Below are 18,190 nucleotides of genomic sequence, written 5' to 3' on the forward strand. Positions count from 1 at the left end.
ACGCAGGAAGAACCCCGCAAATCCACCCCTCCATTCACAAGACCCCCCACCCTGTTATTCATCCCGCCCGGGTCAGGCCCCTCTCGGGAGAGGTACCACGCTGAGGGGCTCAGCTGGCGAGGGAGGCACACACAAATGCCCGGCAATGATGAAGCTGGGCCCTCTGCGTGAGCTGGTGGGTGGCCCGTGGGGTGGAGGGTCGGGGGTCAGGGGTCAGGTGAGCGACCTCTAGGAGAGTTGCTCTGTCTTGGGTGGAGCCTTAGGACTGTGGGATCTTGTCTGGCTCTTGCTTCCACCTCTTCCTTTCTGCAGGGTGGGGTTGGCACCTGGTCAGCATCTCTCAGGCCAGGCCCCGAGTGCTTCAGCAGCATCCTTGGAAGAGGTGCTGTGCCTGGTCATAGGCGGGGGACTGAGGCTCCGAGATGCCAGGGCCCCAGTGAGGAATTGGCCAGGGGAGGGACTGTGGTCCTCGGGGTGTCTCCAGCATTGGTCCCGCCTGGGTGGTCTCCGGCATACACATGGGGACGGGCAGTGGTCTCTCCTCTCCCCTGCGCTGCTCGCCGCCCCCTCCCGGGTCCACAGGCCTTGGCACAGGCTCCGGAATTCCACGTTATCTCAGGCGTCTCCAGCTTCCTCAGCAGGGTGCCGGGCTGCTCCTGTCTTCCGCCGGCCACACATCTGGAACGCGTTACCTCGGTGTCGGGGCCGAGCCGCACGGCTGTGGCAGGCTCCCCGGGGAAGTGGAAGCAGGCCCCTCCCCAGCATCAGCCACAGCTGCCCCCTGCCCTGAGCCCCCACGGGCTGGACGAGGCCGGCCTGGGGCATCGCGGCAGGGCCTGGCCGTGGGAGGGCGGGGAGAAGCATCTGCCACCAACAGGCTTGGGCGGCCTCCTCAGGAGGAGCCAGGTGGGGCTGGGGAATCCGTCTCCAGCTGCCTGGTCTTCCTGCTGCCAGAAGCTGCACCTGGAAATATGGTGTCAGGGTCTGAAGGGCCCAGAGGGATTGTCCACAGGCTGCGTGGGGACCTGAGGCCCAGAGAGGTGGATCCGTTGCCCAAGGCCATGCAGTGCCCTGGGACCAGGGACTGCCCTCTGCCCCCTAAATGCCAGCTCCTCTGTGGCTGGGGAGGCTGTGCTCCTTGGAGGCAAGGTGTGTGGCACAGAGCAGTCAAGGAACCAGCTGTCTGGGGATGTGAACCCAGGTGGCTCTTAGCTCCTTTGCCAGGCTGTTAGGGGTGCCGGGGACAGGAGGGTGTGGTGGGCCTGTGAGTGTGCCCTGGCTGTTGGGTTTGCCTTGAGTGTCGCCTCCCAGGCCTCGACTTGCCCCAGCTCTGCAGTGGGCACGTGGGAGCACATGCACCCCCCAAGGGGCGCAGGGACGTGGAGAGCTGCGAGGGGCGACTCCCGTGCTGTCCTGCGGCACCTCGTTTGCACCTCCGGGGTCCTTTCCCTCACCAGGCCCCACCCGAGGACCCGCTCAGCCCAGCTGTGGCAGCCACACTGGTTCCCGGGCCCCGGCTCAGCCAGCAGTTCTGCTGACCCTGCAGGAACTGCTCATTAAGCTAATAGTTCCCAGAGCTCCTTGACTTCAGTTGATGGTATCAGCCCTGCTGGAGATCCTCGCCGATAAGGCGCTCCCCGCCTGCTCCGGGTGATTTGTTATTAAACAAACACCGCTGGCTTCATTATGAAGCCAGCTCGGCCCTCCTTGGAGGTGCCAGCATGTGTGGCTCTGCTCCAGGCCCCGGCTGCCCAGAAACGGCGCCTGGCGTCCGTGGTGCCCGGGAGCCTGGCTGCGGGGGGTGTGGGCCTGGCGTCTCCTCTGCCCCATCGGGACTCTTTCCACCATCTGAGGGGTGAGGGTGGGGTGCTTCCCAGCTTGAGCCAAGGGGTCCTGGGCTTGAGGAGGCCCCAGGCCCTCAGCCTGGGGAACAGCAGCCCCTGTTTAATCTCTTTCTTCTCACTCCAGAGTTACCGAGGTGCTCATTCCCCCCATTGTCACCTGCATATGATGAACAGCGTGAAGTGGTGGCTTTAAAGCGAAATCTCTCCCTGGGCCTCGGCTCTGCGAGCCCGTCCCTGAGAGGCCCCCTCCCGGTGGAGGAGGACACGCCTGCGTACTCGGCCCTGCCCGCTCCCAGCTCTGGCTCCCCGGTGCCCCCACGGGCTCAGCAGAGGCTGGTCAGGGCTTGACGGGCGTGGCCCCTTCTGGGAAGAATGGCAGCTGCTCTCCCTGGGCGCTGGTGCGGGCGCTCCCGAGGGCCTGGGGTTTCCCTCCCGGGGCCCGGCAGCCCCTGCATGTCAGTGCGGTGAGATGCAGCCTGTGGAGTGAGAAGGCACAGGCAGCAGAAGGTTCTGGAGAGCTGTCTGTCTTGCTTTGAGTGAGCAGTCAGGTGTGTCGCTCTGTGGGTGGTGCACACGTGTGTGTGCATGTGTTAGTGTGAGGGACAATGACTGCCACACCTCTGAGGGCCTTTTTGGGCCCCATCCCAGAGAGCCCCCCCACCCCTGGCCCCACCCGGGGCTACCTGGATTTTGGAGTCACGGGCCTGGGTTCGAGGTCCAGCCTGGGGCGGCTAGGGCGCTCTCCAGCTGAGTGACCCTGGGCACATCCCCCTTCCCGTCCCGTCCGAAAGCTGCCCTGCTGTCTCCTGCAGCCTCGTGGTTCGGAGGCGTGGGGGCCAGGGCTGAGTGGAGACACCCCCTCCTCCCGGTTCAAGGCCCATTTTAACCTGAAACCTTACACACGTTGTTTATGCAGTCACACACGTATGCATGCGCGTGCACAGACGCTCAGACACGTGAACTCACACCGGATCTCTGACTCTAGTCTGCCGAATGGATGGGCTGGGTGTTCACAGCCCCTCAGTGTGCCAAGCAAGACCCTCTGAGGTTTTGGAGTCTTGCTGGGTCTCAAGACCTCGTAGGGTGCTGGGGGCAGGGCTCCAGGGCGGGTGGGCATGGGGGGAGGGGAAGCCCCATTGCCTGACTCCCCAGGACGCAGCCGGGATCTGGCCCTTGGTCTCCCAATATGGGGACTGGAAGGAGAACCATCTGTCCCCATCGGAGGTATCTTTGAGGGCCCCAGAGGGGTGCGTTGGGTGACATCGGTCCACAGTGGGCCCTGGGGGAACCGGGTTTTGTTGTCTCAGACCTGAGTCTGGACCTGGCAGGGCCGCTCTCGCCCTGCAGGAGACTGCCTGCCTGGCTGCTCTCATTCCCCGGCTCTCCACAAGCCCTTTCCTGGCCACTGGGCCCAGACTGGGCCTCCCCGCCCGGGAACCTGTGATTACCTTCCTTATTTCTGTGCTGGTTCACTCTCTGTCCCCCCAGTGGGTTCTCTGTGTGTCCCCAGATCTACAGCAGTATCTGGTGTGAGGTGAGGGGCTCATGGTCACCCCTCATTTGAAATTCCATATCTTTTGATGTGGCCTGGCTATACAGAGCCTTTCGGGATTTCAGAGAGCCAACGGTGGCATGACAGCTCTAATCGTGCTTCTTTGTCACCCCCAGCCTGTCCCCGAGAGTCGGCTGGGCATTGTGCTGGACACCAGGGGTGGGGCATCCAGACACCATTGTGGCCCCTTGGAGCCCATGGTGTGGTGGAGACCCCGGCGAGTCTGCAGGGTGGGGAACCGGCAGTGGCAGGACCTGGGGGGCCGGATGCCCATCAGGCTCAACCCACAGAGGGGCAGGGCCAGAGGGAGCGTGGATGCCGCTGGGCCGCACGTTCTAGGAGAGGGTGCTGCTGAGAGGGGAGGCTGCCCGGCTGGGCGGCCGGCTGAGGGGTTGCCGCAGTCATTGAGGGAGGTGGCAGCCAGCGGCCAGGGCAGAGTCCCCTCTGCTCACTCCTTTGGGATGTCTCCTGAGGGCCTGGGGTGAGGCCGCGTCTGGCCTGAACAGCGGGCAGCTGTGCTGGGAGACTTAGCCCCCAGAGCTGAAGAGAGAGTGTGCGGGTGTCGGCTGGTGTGGGGCCCTGGGCAGGCTCTGGAGTCAGCGGGTGCTGGGGCCCTGGGCATGTCGTCCCAGGGACACATGGCAGAGGGCATGTGGGCTGGGCATTTACCTCCAAAGTTGGCCCACCGCCCCCATCGGGCCCCTACCCCAATGAAAGCTCCTGCCTCCTGCTGGCCCGGTGCGGGCAGCCAGCTGTGGGGCTGGGGTGGGGTTCTTGCTGCCCTGCTCCCCCAGGGGTGGCCTTGGGTGAGTCCCTGGCCCTCACTGGGCCTTGGTTTCCTCCTCTCTGGGGTGGGCTTGCCGTGAGGGCTCATGTCCCTGGAGCACGAGGTGCCCTTGAGTGGCACCTGCCGTCCCCGGCCCACTCTTGTTTCTGCTTACAAGTCAGCAAAGGCGTGCAGGCCGCAAGTGGGCCGGGCTCGGCTGGCCTGGGAGGTGGGGGCGCGCTTGCTCCGCCTGGCTGGCCGCCGTGGGGACAGGGAGACGACCCGCGAAGGGGCCCCCCGGGCCTGGGCGGGCAGGGCGCCCTGGGCGCTCGGGGCTGTGGGCGAGCCCGGCGGACCCCTTCCGCTGCCACTCCACTTGCTGGGCCTCCCGGGGCTGGGGAGGAGGCCCGGCCTCCGCGGGCGCTTTCTCTTTCCAGAACACCGTCTCCCCCCGAGCTTCGCCCCGCAGGTCCGCAGGGAAGCCTCAACCCGGTTCACGGCCGCGCACGGTGGCCCATTTCTGGCCTGGTCCCCGCCATTCCCGGGGCCTGCGGCCTGGCCTGGGGAGTGGGAAGCAGGCTGGGCGTGGCCTTTGCACCTTCAAGGTGGCCCCACCCTTATCTCTGCGTGCCCTGAGGACGAGGGCCGTTGCCCAGGTCGGGGGGTTGGGGGTGCCGGGGGGCCGTGGGGCCGTGAGCCCTGTGCCCCGACCGGCCTCTCCCCGCGTGACCGCCGGGCGGCGGACAAGTTGGCAGTGGCCCTTGCCTGGGCGCTGCTGCGTGTCGAAACCAGTCGCTGACGCGGCGGGCGGTGTTGAAATAAGTGCTCCTGGGTTTCCCAACATCCTGCCAGCCTGTCACAGGACTGGGTGTCAGGGGCCTGGGTGCCAGGCCCAGCCTGCGCCTCCCTCTTGGGGTGTCGGGCTCCCCATTTCCTCCCCTCCCCTTGCTGCCCGAGGTGCTGGCAGAGTCGTGACACACTAGAGCAGGGTGACATTACTCTGGGCCCACGTTGTCTTTGTGACCTGCCCCTTTTACAGAGGTCAGGTGGCTTTGGAGTGGAAGGCGGGATTTGAACCTGGGCCTTGGGGCAGGAAGGAGGGTCGGGGAGCAGAGGCAGGCCGAGGATGGCTTGCCAGCCCGGTGGGCACACAGCGAGCAGGTGGCAGAGGGCGGCAGCCAAGGGTCCCAGCTCCCTGTGCCCTCTGAGGGACTGTCCTGGCGTACTGGGCTGCCCCCTCTCGAGGAGATGGTGGGAAGAGGGGAGCCCTGGGCAGCACTGGGTGGCGCCCCTCTCCCTTTGGCTGGCGTGAGGCCTGGCTCGTGGGCCTGCACTGCAGGGGGGCAGACAGTGGCCACGGGGGCTGCACATTCATCGATTGTCCACGTGCTCCAGGCAGTTGACTTTGGAGGGGTCGGGGGGCCCTCCCCTTAACCTCCTGGGGTGGGCATTCTCATTCTCAGTGTTGAGAGGAGGAAACCAGAGCTCAGAGAGGCCAAGTGACCTGCTGGGGGCGTCCGGTTCTGCAATTCTGAGCTGTGCGACCTCAGGCGAGTAGCCCAGGCTCTCTGATCCCTGAGGGGACTCTGCTGGCCTGGGCAGGGAGCTGGTTGAGGATGCTTCTGGAATCAGGCCCTCTGGGTGAAGGGGAGGAGGAGAGGGGCTCAGGATCACCCTCGCACTGCTGCAGACCCCTATCAGGTCCCCTGCCGGGTGGGGCCTGGCTTCTAGGAACTGTGGTCAGGCCTCACCCCTACTTTGGCGTCTGCCCGTCGCCTGTCAGCAGGGGAGGGGCCTGGGGGCAAGTCTCTTATAGATGAGGAAGCAGGCGCCAAGAGAGGGTGAGGGGCTGGGTCTGGGCCACACAGCGAGGCTGCCGCCCAGCCAGGGGCCCATGTGGAGGCGGGTGTTGGGAGAGGCGCTCGGTAAGGTGGGAGTTTCAGTGGCCGGGGTGGGAGGACCATGTGGGTTCCAGCCGGTGGCAGCGAGCACTGTCACTCGGGCTGGGATGACAGTCACGGGAAGAGCAGTGACCTCCGAAGGGGCTCTCGGTTGTCAGGCACCTGCCATGTGCTGGAGTCGTGGCCGGTGCCTCCCCGCCATAGCAGCCCAGGCCTGCTGGGCGCCGGGCACATGCTCAGCTCACCCAGTCATCCTAGAACAGCCCTGTCTGGCGGGTTTGTGAGCCCATTTTCCAGATGAGAACACTGCGGCCCCGAGATGTGACGCCACTGACTGTGGTCCCTGGCCGGGGGAGGTGGGGCTGGCCTTGGACCCGGTGCCTCCTGGTGCCAGGGGTCCCTGCATCTGTCTGCCGCCTTCCCTGGGGCTGCGGCTGTGGTGGCTGCCCTGGGGTGGGCATGTGTGTAGGTCTTTTCTATCTCCCAGCTTGTGGACAGAGAGCCGAGGGGTTGGTTTGGAGGATGTAGGAGTCTACTGTGCTGTAGCTGGAGGGAGGTGAGTAGTGCCTCCTACAGGAAGCCTTCCTTGATTGATGTCTGCACCAGGACAGAGTGCCCCTCCTCCTCGTGCTGCATCACTGACTGACTGGGCTCTCTCGGCTCCGGGAAAGGCTGTCGTCTGACTCTGGACGGGGTGTCCCTGGGCAGGCCCGGCCTTGCTCATCTGCCTGTTCCTAGCATGGGGGCGGTGGGACACAGGTGTCCCCTAGTGAGTGCTCTGTGTGATGTGTGAGGGGGGCTGAAGCCGAGGGCACCATCCCTTTGTGGGGACAAGGACTCTTAGACCCAGCGGGGTTGAGTCAGATGCCCGGGGCCCCACCCAGGCATGAGTCGTGCAGCAGCCAGGACTCGAACTCAGGTCTGCTAGCTCTGGGCCACCTGTGCCTCACCACCTCTGTTCACCATCTGTGGGGACGGGTGAGAAAGGGCAGCTTCAGGGTCACTCGTCCACTTCCATTGCCTCCTGACCACTTCCTTCGTATGTGACATCTCTTTGCAGAAGAAGAAATAAAGGCTCAGAGAGGTTGCTTAATCTACTTGGAGTTGGACAGCTTGTCAGTGCCTTAGGGTCTGTTTGAAACTTGGTGCTTGCTCAGCTGGTTCTTAAGGACTGTGGTGAATCCTGTAGCCTGTGTTCACCCATTGCTAGCTCTCCCACCCCCACCCCATCCATCCATTTAGTAAGTCTTTATTTGGCACCTGCTGTGTGCCAGGCCCCAGGGGTGCTCAGTGAACCAGTTATAGTTCCTACCTTCAGGAGCCCCCAGACCTTGGCAGGCGCAGACAAGTGGGCTGGGGCCACCCTGCGGCATGGTGAGTGCTCTGGGGGTACATAGTAGAAGAGGCCTCTGCCCTGGCTAGGAGGATCAGGAGGGCTTCCTGGAGGGGGTGTTGTTTGAACTGAGCCTGGGTTGGAGTGAGCCAGGAGACAGATAGGGGGAGTTTCAAGCCCAGGGAACAGCATGTCCGCAACTACAGGCGAGAGAGCTGGTTCCTGGAAATGATCCAGTTCCCAAGGCTGGGGGTGGAGAGTGGACAGGCCCAGAGAGCATAGGGCAGTGTGGGGAGGGGTGGGAGCCCCCAGGGCGGGTGAGGAGGAGCACAGGAGGTGCTACTGTGGCTGTGGTTGGCTTGGCACCCCAGGAGACCTTCCTGCCTCCAGCATTGCAGTGGTGCTGGGCACTTGGCTGCCCGGTCAGGGTCAGGGAGATGGGCAAGCTTCTTGGAGGGAGGCTGAGGGGTCCCCTGGTGGGCCTCGGCCCTGTCTGGAGCTCTGGGGTTGGGATGCCACAAGAGGTTGGTCCTAGGTGGCTGGCGAAGGCTTCCAGGCAGGCCCCGGCCCAGAGTAACCCCGGTTCATCCCGGGGTCAGCCCAGGGACCGTTCTGACGGGCTGGCGTTAGTCTGGGCCGAGCCATGCTGGGTCAGCCAGCTCACCTTACAGCCGAGGACACGGGCCGGACGGTGGGCGCGGGGCTGGGCGAGGAGCTCCCGGCCCTCCTGGGGCTCCTTCCAGCTCACACTGGGGGAGGGTGGAGGAGTCTGCGGCAATGGGTTTGGAGAATATCAAACCTGTGTTTGGCTAGGAGGGTGCTTTTGGTGGGAGAGTTTGTGCAAGTGGCTGATCAGGGATGATGCTGAGATTCTGTAAAACAGCTCCCCCCAAAGAAAGAAAGAACTCCAAAACCAACCACCCTACAACTCTGTTATTAACACCAAACAGAGGAAGTAAAAACCGGCCATGGCGTGCCCCCCGCCCAGGGTTAGTGCTGCGGGCCTTTGCTGTGGCCCGGCCTTCCTCCACGTGCGGATGTCTGGATAATAGCGTATCTCGGTATTTATTATTTTATGGACAAAGATGGAATGCCGATTTTTGGTTTCTGTCAAAGTTGGGATTCCCCCTTCCCCAGTTTTTGGGGAGGAAGAAGTTGGCCTCTTGCTGAGACTGGCCAGGCCTTTTCCAGGCCAGAGGAGGAGAGAACCGGAGCGTTCTCGGAGACTTTGGCTCCAGGACCCGGGGTCCTGCTCTGGTCACCACCCTCCCGCGCCTCAAGCAGCACCCACCACCCTGTGGGCATGGCCCGGGGTTGGGAGATTCTAGGGGCTTCTGGGCCCCAGCAGGGTGTGTGTGGGGTGTAAGTGTGTATGTGCTGATGTCCGTCCATCTGCGTGGAGACCCCTAAGTGGTCTCCGTCCCCTTGTTGGGGCAGAGGTTCCCTCCAGTGCCCCTGAGGTTACCCCGCTCCTCTGGCCTCCCCCACCCTCGCCCTGCACCTCGGGCCCAGGCAGCCCTGGGTCCCGGTCTTGTCTGCCACTGACCAGCCAGCTGTGTGGCCTTGGGCAGGTTGAACTTTGTGTCTTTGAGCCTCAGTTTCCCTTCTGTAAAAAGACAGTGGTGCTTGTAGGGTTTTTGGAAGAGCTGGAAGAGGTCTGTGTTCTAAAGTGCCCAGCGCAGGGTCCCAGGCGTTGAGGATGATCAGAGCACGCCGAGCGTCCTCCTCACGTGGCACTGACAGGTGGACGTAGGGGCGTCGGGCAGGCGCCTTTTTCCCACTCGTAGATGCAGGGCTTGGGGAGGCACCTGTCTGGCTTCCGGCACCTGAGACCAGCGATGGGTCTGGGCGCTAGGGAGCTGGCGGGGCCTGTGTGGGCTGTGGGGTCCAAGGGAGGTGGGGAGCTGCAGCGAGGGGACAAAGGCCCTGGGGTCTCTGGGCCCGTGGAGGGCTAGCGTGGGCCAGCGCAGGACACATTTACTTCCCAGCTGGCCAGCTGGATGGGCTCCGGGCCGAGCATGGTCTGTGCGTCTGTGGCCTCACACCCTCCCTCCGTCCTCGGCAGGCTCCCTGCCACTGTTCCTGACCTGAGCCGTGTGGGTCCTCCTGCTGGCCCTGCGGCCCCTGGCCTACCGGTGAGCCTAGTGAAGGGCTGGCGCTGGGAAACAGGGACCGTGGCCAATCTGGCTGAGCCTCTGGGACCCGGTGGGCGTCGGAGCCTCAGACTTGCTGCTTCTGAGCTGTGGGCCAGGGGAGCCCCGCCCTCCCTTCTCGGGAGCTCCCGGGCAGTGTGAGCAGTGCTGGAGATGCGTCCATGTCTTCCTTTCATCCTAGGAGGCAGGTCTCTGCTCTGTGTCAGGTTCACCGTGTGAATGGGCCCTGTTAATTCATAGTTGTTTGTCACTGGCCTGGGGCCAGCCGGACTGACGCCCGTGGCTGCTCTCCCACGCTCCGTTCTCCAGGGTCGTAGCCTGGGAGCGGCTGCCACGCGGGGAGCATGGTCGGAGGTGGCGGTTTTCCCAGGGGTGTCCAGGTTCTGCCTCGGTGCTTCACACTCTTGTTACACCCGTGGGAAGCCCGACTCCGATCTCGTCAATGGTGGGACGAAGGCCCAGGCGTTGAGTGCCTGGTGGGCCCGGGCCGAGACGCCATCCCCACCCTGTGTTGGATTTTGAGGGGAGTGAGGAGCACCCTGTTCCTCCAGAGACTTAAAATCTGTATCCTGGAGTCTGATTTCTCCCCTTTTGTTAATCCTCTGTGTGTGTGTCTTTGAATCCGTCACAGCCTCCTGCTGCCCAGCCCCACTCATGTCCCCAGGAGGCTGTCCTGCCCCCTCAGGTCTGGGGAGGGGGTGGTGGGGAGGGGATGGGTGCGAGTGAGGCCCCTGTGGGGCTGAGAGAATGCCGGGTGGCAGGGCCAGCCTGGGGCTGGGCAGGGCCGGGAGGTGTCAGGCCACCCGAGGGGTTGACGCCCCGTGGTCCTGCCTCTACGCTGGCCTCCCAAATGGTGGCTGCCGTGGCCGATGGCGGTGCCGTGGGTGGCGAGCGGGCTTTACGCTGCCCATGTTTGGGGTTAAGAGCGCTCTGCAGGAAGGCAGCAGCCGCCGCTGAGTTCTGGGAAGGTCCGGAGGGGGCGGGTAGAGTCCAGGTGAGGCCCTGGGCTCCAGGGTGCTGAGGGTGCCAGGCCACCCTGGGCGTTTCAGGGGCCTGTTCGGGGCCGGGAGCTGTCAACATGGGGAGAAAACTGTGTTTTCCGTCGGCTGTGGCTGTGTTGGAGCCGGGCCGCCGGCGGGTGTAGGTGTGTGATGGCTGTGTTGAGGGCCCCGCACCGGGACCCTGGCCCCTCGCCTGTGTGTGGGTTCCTAGCCCCCAGTTGGTGTAACCCTTGCCTCCCGAGGGGCCGCACAGCCCTGTCTCCGGAAGGGGGAGAGGGGAGAAGAGGTGGCCTGCGCCCGTGGGGGTCTGTGGCTTGGAGGCAGATGAGGATGCTTGCTGGTTTATTTGCTCGGAGCCGGGCTCCGGGGCGCCCAGAGAACAGGCCCTGGTCCCTGTCCCCATCGAGCTGTCCTGGGGGGGCCGTCGATGCCCAGCCAGACCATGGCAGTGCCTGGGGCCAGGTGTGAGGTGGCAGCTCTCTCCGCCTCGCTAGCTGGCTGGGGGCCATGGTTCACCAGCCAGGGGGTGGGAGCCTGGGGGCCCTCGTGCCCGCCCCGCCAGCTGCTCCGCCCCAGAGCTGGGTGTGCCGCGGGAGCGCTTCCCTGCACACCGCGGGCTCTGGATCCCGGAGGCGCCCCGGCCTGACCGTGCGTCCATCTGCCTCCGGGAGTCCAGTGGAGGTCCTGCCCTCAGGCGGCCCTCCTGGCCCCCGTCCACCTGCCTGCCTGAGCCCCTCCAGCTGAGCGCAGGGTGGGAGCCAGGCCACCCTTGGCTGGGACTTTGTTTTGTTTCCTCGAGTTGGATTGTCCTGCTCCATCCTGTGCCCGGAAGAGAGGCCTGCTTCTCTCCTCGTGTGGGGCCGTGAGCCCCTCTGCCTCCCTCCGGTGGGGGTGGGGGTGGGGCTTGTGCTGCCATCCCTCCTCCAGTCAGTCAGCAAACCCGGTTACCGCTGAGTGGGATCGCTCTCCTGCTGACACAGCTCCTGGGATCCGGGCCAGACTCGGGCCCCTCCCGGCTCCCTGGCTCTGCCCCGCACCCTCCTCTGTGCAGCAGGTCTGGACCTCATGCTGTTTCCTCTCCTTCCTGCTTGTCCTTGCTGTGCTCTTGCTGGTCCCTCTGCCTTTATTTCTCCTTCAGACCCTGCGTCCGTTCACCTGCACCAGGTGAGGCCCCTGCCCTCTGGGTATCTCCCCACTTCCTGAGGGCTCCCCGAGGGTGGGCTCAGGTCTGCCTCTTGCTGCTGAGGGAACGAGGAGTCGTGCGCCGGGGTGCAGGGAGTGCAGGCTGCCCTGAGCTGGGTGCCCAGCACCGTGGCTCCTGGGGAGATCCTGGCACGGGGCCTCCCTTGCTCTCTGGCCGTGGTCGGGGGGGCCCGGGGTGTCTGAGGAGGGCCCTGCCCCGGGGTGGTGAGTCAGGGTGGTGGACATTGCTGCCCAGTGGTCCTTCTGTGTGAGGCCCACTCTGACACAGAAGTGTTTCCCGTGCTCCCCCAACTGCTGGCAGGGCCTCGCCTTCCTGCTTGTCACCCCTTCTCGCCCCACTTTGTTCCCAGGAGGTGACAAGACACTCCTGATTGATAGCTGAGACCTCTGCCTTGAGCAGAAGCAAGGCCCTGGCCGAGCCCTTCCTCGCGGTGGGCTTTCCTGCGTGGCCCCACTGGAGACCGAGACGCAGAGGCCTGTGCTGTGTAGGGGACTGGGGCCCGTTGGCCTACCTGGCCTCCCTGGGTGAAGCCCAGCCTCACATGGGGAGGAGCAGTGGCCCCAGGCCTTTGGAGGGTCCAGCGCCCTCCCTGGTTCGTCAGCCTGCTGGCGTCTGGGCTAGGTGACTCGAGGGGGCGGGCCCTATCTGAGCTCCCTGGGCCCTTGGGCCTTTGGGATCGGGTCCCCAGCCCTGCAGGGGCTGCATTTCCTGGGCTCTTCCTGGGAGACCCTCTGCGGCGCAGTGCCTGGCTGGCCCACAGCGTTGGGGACACCTGGATCCCAGGCCCGCCCTGCTGTCCGCAGGCATCAAGTCTGGACAGGTGTGTGTGTTCAGGGCGGCCGCCTGGTGGGGGCCGAAGGCGACGTGCCGGCCTTGTGAGTCACGCCGGTGCTGGGAGTGGGGGCAGCAGGGCCCGGCTGCGGGTTGACGTGCTGAGGCACGCCGCTGGCCTGGCGTGGGGACCTGCCCTGGCACGGGGGAACGGGGGGAGCGGTTAGGGAGGGGGGCGCCTGCCCTCTGCCTCCCAGAGAACAGGGACTGGACCAGATCAGGGGTTGGGGTCTCCGAGACCCGGCCTCCCACCAGGCTCTCCTGCCGGAGGCCCAGGCTGTGGACCGGGCGCCTCCCTGGGTCAGTGCTCTAGAAGGAGCAGATGTTGCTCCAGCTCCCGTCTTTGAAGGGGATAGAACACCCCCTGGAAGGGGAGGAGATGAAGGTGGGCAGGCAGATGGACACAGAGTCCAGACCCCGGGGTTGGGTGGCTCAGTGTCCCTGGATGTCCAGGGAGCAGACGAGGTGGTGCGGCCAGTCTGAAGGGGCCGCCCTCCGCGCTGGCTCAGCGCCTGCAGGCCAGACCCTGGCCCTCCTGTGCCTGTGCCCCACGGCTGCTGGCCCTGCTGTCCTGTTCCTGTCCGGCTGCGGATAACACGGGCCGCCGAGTCTCGCCGAGCACCTTCCACAGACCCCTTGCACCCAGGTTTTGGCGGGGGTCAGAGGCCAGAGGAAGGGCCTCCATGGGGCTTCAGGGCCACCAGTCCTGGGGTCAGGGGGTTGGAGCTGAGGAGTTGTGAGGAAGACAGCAGCCCCACCTCTTACCGAGGGTCAGCACGTCCCTGCCCACTTGGCGGCAGAGACAGCAAGCCCCAGCAGGGGATGGGAGTGTGTGTGGCCCCACTGCGGGGGAGAGTCGAGAGGGAGTGGGGTGTGTGCACCCCACTGCGGGGGCGTGGAGGGGGCCGGGAGCTTTGTGTGCCCCCACTGGGCAGAGTGGTGCAGGGCAAGGAGTCAGCCGCTTGTCAGACCTCTGAGCCGGGCACCGTGCACGGGGCACTGTGTGCAGGTCTGAGTCTCAGTGCTGCATCTGGAAATGGGAAGGCTCCTGCCCTTGGGAGGGCCAGTGTGGGCACCACCGTGAGGAACGACAGCCGTGTGCGCTGGGCTGGTCACGGAGGTCCTGGGGGAGGTGGGGGCAGCTGGAGCAGGTCACAGGCTGCGAGCTTTGAAGAGACAGCGTGGCTGGGAGTGGTGACCAGCCTGGGCTGGGGGCTGGGGTCCAGGGATGACCTGCAGTCTCGGGCAGTGGGCTCAGACCGCGCCTACAGGGCTGGGCTGAGTGCTCTGAGGGGGTCTTTCGAGGCTGGGACCCTGTCTGCACCTTCCTACTCTGTCTGGCGGGGGCAGGAAGGGCTTCCTGGAGGAGGTGTCCCTGGCAGGAAGAGCCAGAGGGAATGACCGTGCCTGCTCTGAGGGCCAGGGCTGGGGCTGAGAGGGGCTGATGGCCACACTAACTGGGGATGGGGAGGGCTGGGAGGCTGGGCTGGGCTGGACACCGAGGCCTGCATGGGGCAGATTGCCCTCCTCCAAGGTGGCCACAGGGTCCCTCTGGGAGAGGAAGGCGGGGCTAGTCTTGGTGGGAGTGATTGACAGAGACCCCTGTGTGAATTCGGGACTTTTGCAAGCTGACATTTTTGGGGTGGGAGGCCTCTGGCTCTGCCCATCTTCACTGCCCTGGTCAGGGCTTGGAGGGGCGGCTTTGCCTAGAATTAGCCCCTGACCTCCCTGGAGTCCTTTGCTTGTCGGATGACTAGAAAGGAGGCAGTGCCTCTGTCTGGGGCCTGGCGCACAGTAGGTCTCTTGAGGCGGTGACAGAGACGGCCATGCGTGCCCACCGTCAGGCTGTCAGAGGGTCCCCCGTGGCCCCTCCTCCCCTCTTCGCCCTCTGCACCCAGACCCCGGAGTGCGGGAGAGGCTACTGGCCTCATGGTGGCCCTTGGTCTCTGTGCCGACCCCCCCCCCGACCCCCAGTCCCCCCCAGGATGTGAGCGAGAGGGAGGGGGCAGCAGGCTGAGCCGCAGGGCAGCGCTGGGGCCGCAGGTAACCGCCGGCGGGCCTGGAGCCTCCCGTTCCCTCGCCGCCAGCCGCGTGCGGGGAGGAAGGAAGCTGAGGTTGGGGTGTTTGCTTTTGCCCGGGCTCAGGCTCCGGCCTCCAGCGCCTTGACTGGGAGGGCGAGGCCTGGGGCGGGCAGTGGGCCTGCGGTGGGCTGGGGCCTCCTGGGGGCCAGGAGCTGGGGCAGGTCTGGGGCAGCTGGTGGGAGAGAGGGGCCAGGCTGCAGGCTTGAGAGGGCGGCACAAGGCTGACCCCCAGACCCGTCCGCAGGGGTGACCCCCGGGTCGCCATCTTGGTTGTGTCTGGACTGGCGAGGTGGACCAGAGGCAGGGGACCGGACGAGAAAGGCCCCTGTGCTTGGAAGAAACAGCAGGTCTGTGGGATTCCTGGGGTGCTGGGGGAGCCCCAACCCCATCCAGTTCCATGTGGGGGAAGCTGAGGTGCAGAGAGAGCAGCCCAGCGGTTAGGGTGGGGGCTCTGATCCGCGGTGTTTTCCAGTTTCCGTGCTGTCAACACTCACACCACGGCTAACCTCACGCTACTGATGATGCCGCTAAATGCTGATTGGGAGAGACGCGCCTGAGCCGGTCCCAGCCAGTCCCACCCCCCCACTGGGCAGCCCCCCACCCCCACTTTTCTGCCCACCCAGAGGCGGCCGACACTGTGCTTGCGCTTCTTCTCAGCGCCCCGCGCATTCTCGCCGCTTGCTAAATGTTGGAGCGCCTTTGCCCAGGGCAGGGCCTGGTTGGGGAGACCCTGCGGGGACCAGGAGGCGCCTGGCCGTGCCTGGGGCTGGCCTGATGCTGCCTGGGCTCTCGGGCTGCGTGACCCGCACAGATGTGACTAGTGTGCACACACGGAGGCGGGGCTGGCGGGGGCTGGCGCATCTGAGCACCCAGGTCTGCAGGAGGCCTCCCCAGCTGTCTGCACACAGGGGCCCATGGCAGGGATGTGCGCCCAGACTGCACCACCTTTGAGGCCACCCAGCCAGTGGTACAGGCCGTGCGCCTGGTCAGCTGGGCTCCTTCTGAGTAAATCTGTGTTGGCTCTGAGAGGTGGGCCCCCAGTCCCGGACCCTGCCTGCCACGTGTGGGGCTGAGGGTGAGCCGTGGGTGGTGCTGAGCACCTTTTCCTACCTGGTTGCTAAAGAAGGCAAGAGTTAGCTCTCAGGTGATGAGGCTCGTTGGGCACAAATGAGTTGATTCAGTGGGGTGAGGCCAAGAGGACCTCACAGGAACCTCCCAGCCCGCCCTGCGAGCACAGGCTTTCGGCTGACTGGCCAGGCCCTCAGGCAGCTGAGGAGGATCTGGGGGTCACGGTTGACCACCAGCGACAGCTGAGTTGGCACGGCTTGCCTCTTGAGAATAAAGCCTTCAATGAGCTGGGCGAGGGTGAAGTAGGCTGGACTGTGATCCTCGCTCCAGGTGGGACCTCGTCATGCCGCTGTCCATGGGGTGAGCTTATCCGTGGGGTGGTCCCGACGAGCCAGTGAACCAGACGAGCAGGGAACTGGAAGGTGCGAAGAGGAGTGCTTGAGGGATCCGGGCGCACACGGGGGAGGGGCGGCCTCGGGACTGTCTGGCCAGTGTCCTGCTAAGCTTAGGCCTCTGCGGCGGCGGTCTGTGTCATTATTATAAAAACACGATAACATGTGCACGTGGTCCAGACTCGAACCAAATGGAATCACAGGAAACGTTGAGCATCTCCCACAGCTCCCAGAGCCGGGAGTCCTGGGCCCTGCACCCCGCAGTGTCACCCCTGGGGCCTGCCCCCAGCGTCCTCCCACCCAAACTGGGCAGGCATTCCTGGGGTGCCTGCTCTGTGTGGCTGGGTCTGGGGTACAGAGGGCAGCGAGCCATGACGTGGGGCCCCGGTGACTGGGGACGGGGTCAGGATGTGACAGGCTATGGGCACGTGGACAGCCCGTTGTCGGGAGAGGCTGGGGAATTGGGAATTAGTGGGTTCCCGTGAGCGTGGACCTTTGCGGGCAGGGCAGGAGGTCCCTGGAGGGAAGGGACCTGCCCAGGTCCCACGGAAAGTTGGGTTTCCGATGGAGGATGCAGTGCGAGCAGACGGGCGGACGGGGGTAGGGTGTGCTGAGTGGCCTGGGGCGGGGCAGGGGGCTGGAGAAGAGACCGGGGCAGGGTTCCTGCTGGGCCCTCAGCCTGGGTGTGAGGTCACTGGCCCTCCCTGTAAGAGTCCTGCAGGAGAAACAAGGCTGGCCCGGCCTGGCCTGTGTCCCACGGTGCCAAGGCTGTAGTGGGCAGCGGGGTTTGTGCTCGAGTGAGGGCAGTGCCGGCTTTGGTCCATGGCCTTGGGGCCTCCAGTGTGACCGACAGCTGCCACCGAGTGCAGAAGTCTTCTCAGACAGCGTGGGCATGTGTGGGGGCTGCCGCGGGAGAGTCCTGCCCCTCCAGCCCTGGGCCACATCTCAGCCGCCCATCCTCAGCGTTGGCGATGGGCAGCAGGCGGTGTGCGGGCAGCCTCGGCCCCTGCAGCCTGGGCAGGGCAGCCCACTGTGGACAGAGTGCATTGGGCCTCAGACCTCCTGGGAGTGGAGGACTCAGAACCCCCCACTGGCCTGGCAGGGACCGGGGGACTGAAGGCTGTGTGCTGTGGCCCCCGTGCCCCCACTCCCACTGCCAGCCCTGGGCTGGGCCGTTGGTTGATGGGCCACAAAAGGCATTTTGTGCCCCGGAAGAATGACCCCGTTGTGTGGCAGGAGGGCGGCTGGGAGCCGTGAGGGCTTCCTTCCCCTGTGCTTCCTGCAGACACCCTCCGAGGCAGCGCCCCGTCTGCGGCCCATCCAGTCCTGCTCAGACCCTGCTCCCTGCCCTGGGCTCCCTGTCGCTCCCCCATGCCTCCCGGCACTCAAGCTTCTGCCCCACTCCGAATTCTGCACTGCTAGGCCTGGCGACCCCTGTTCTGTCCTGGACTCCAGCCTCGGGGCCTCTACCTTCGCTGACCCTCCTCCTGCAGGACCCTTTTCCCAGGCCCTTGGCGCTCCAGGGCTGAGTGCACAGAATGCCTCCTGCTAGGGAGCAGGGGGACAGTGTGGTGGGGACCTGAGGCTGGACGGGGGCATGTGGCCCCCATGACAGCCGCCTGGGCTTCCCCCACGGCCACAGCGCACCCCAGGCCAGGCCAGGACAAGCACAGTGCGTCTGGGTGCTGGAGCACTCCTGGGCGCGCTGGCCGGCACAGTATGGGGAGCGGGCCCCGTCGCCCTGTCTCCACACCAGCACACAGACGGGGAAACAGGCTCCGCCTGGTCACCTCACTAGCCTGCAGCCAGGCAGCTGGTCAGCGGTGGAGCAGATCTGAACTCAGGTCTGCCCACTGTCCGTTTGCCATTTCCCTCTACCCCAGTCCCTAGCCGGGCACTGGCCCCATCTGCTGCACCATCTGCAGGCTCAGATTGAGGAACGAGGCCAGGGTCCTTGTCCTCTTCCAAGAAGCTCTTGGCTTCGGCCAATGCGAGCCGCCTGTGGTCACAGGTGTCTGGGTGAGGGTGGTGGGCCGGGCGGGCCCTGGGAAAGGGGAACTCGGC

At 65.3% G+C, this 18,190-nt stretch overlaps 1 protein-coding gene across 3 annotated transcripts in view; it reads left to right on the forward strand.

Annotated features, from left to right (window-relative positions):
• The window catches only part of RXRA (retinoid X receptor alpha), a 105,686-nt gene that overhangs the window by 40,878 nt on the left and 46,618 nt on the right, over positions 1-18,190 (forward strand). Inside the window, exon 1 of one of the 3 annotated variants that reach the window (XM_058524437.1) lies at positions 6,034-6,087. The exons of 1 other annotated variant lie outside the window; for it this stretch is intronic. In XM_058524437.1, the coding sequence (XP_058380420.1) occupies positions 6,057-6,087 (31 nt within the window). In that variant the 5' untranslated portion in view covers positions 6,034-6,056. Of the gene's footprint in view, positions 1-6,033; positions 6,088-14,991; positions 15,014-18,190 lie in introns of those variants that run through there. One more of the 3 variants, XM_058524440.1, reaches the window with a different exon arrangement.

The sequence above is a fragment of the Diceros bicornis genome, chromosome 28, assembly GCF_020826845.1.
Source record: "Diceros bicornis minor isolate mBicDic1 chromosome 28, mDicBic1.mat.cur, whole genome shotgun sequence".
Lineage (NCBI taxonomy): Eukaryota > Metazoa > Chordata > Mammalia > Perissodactyla > Rhinocerotidae > Diceros > Diceros bicornis.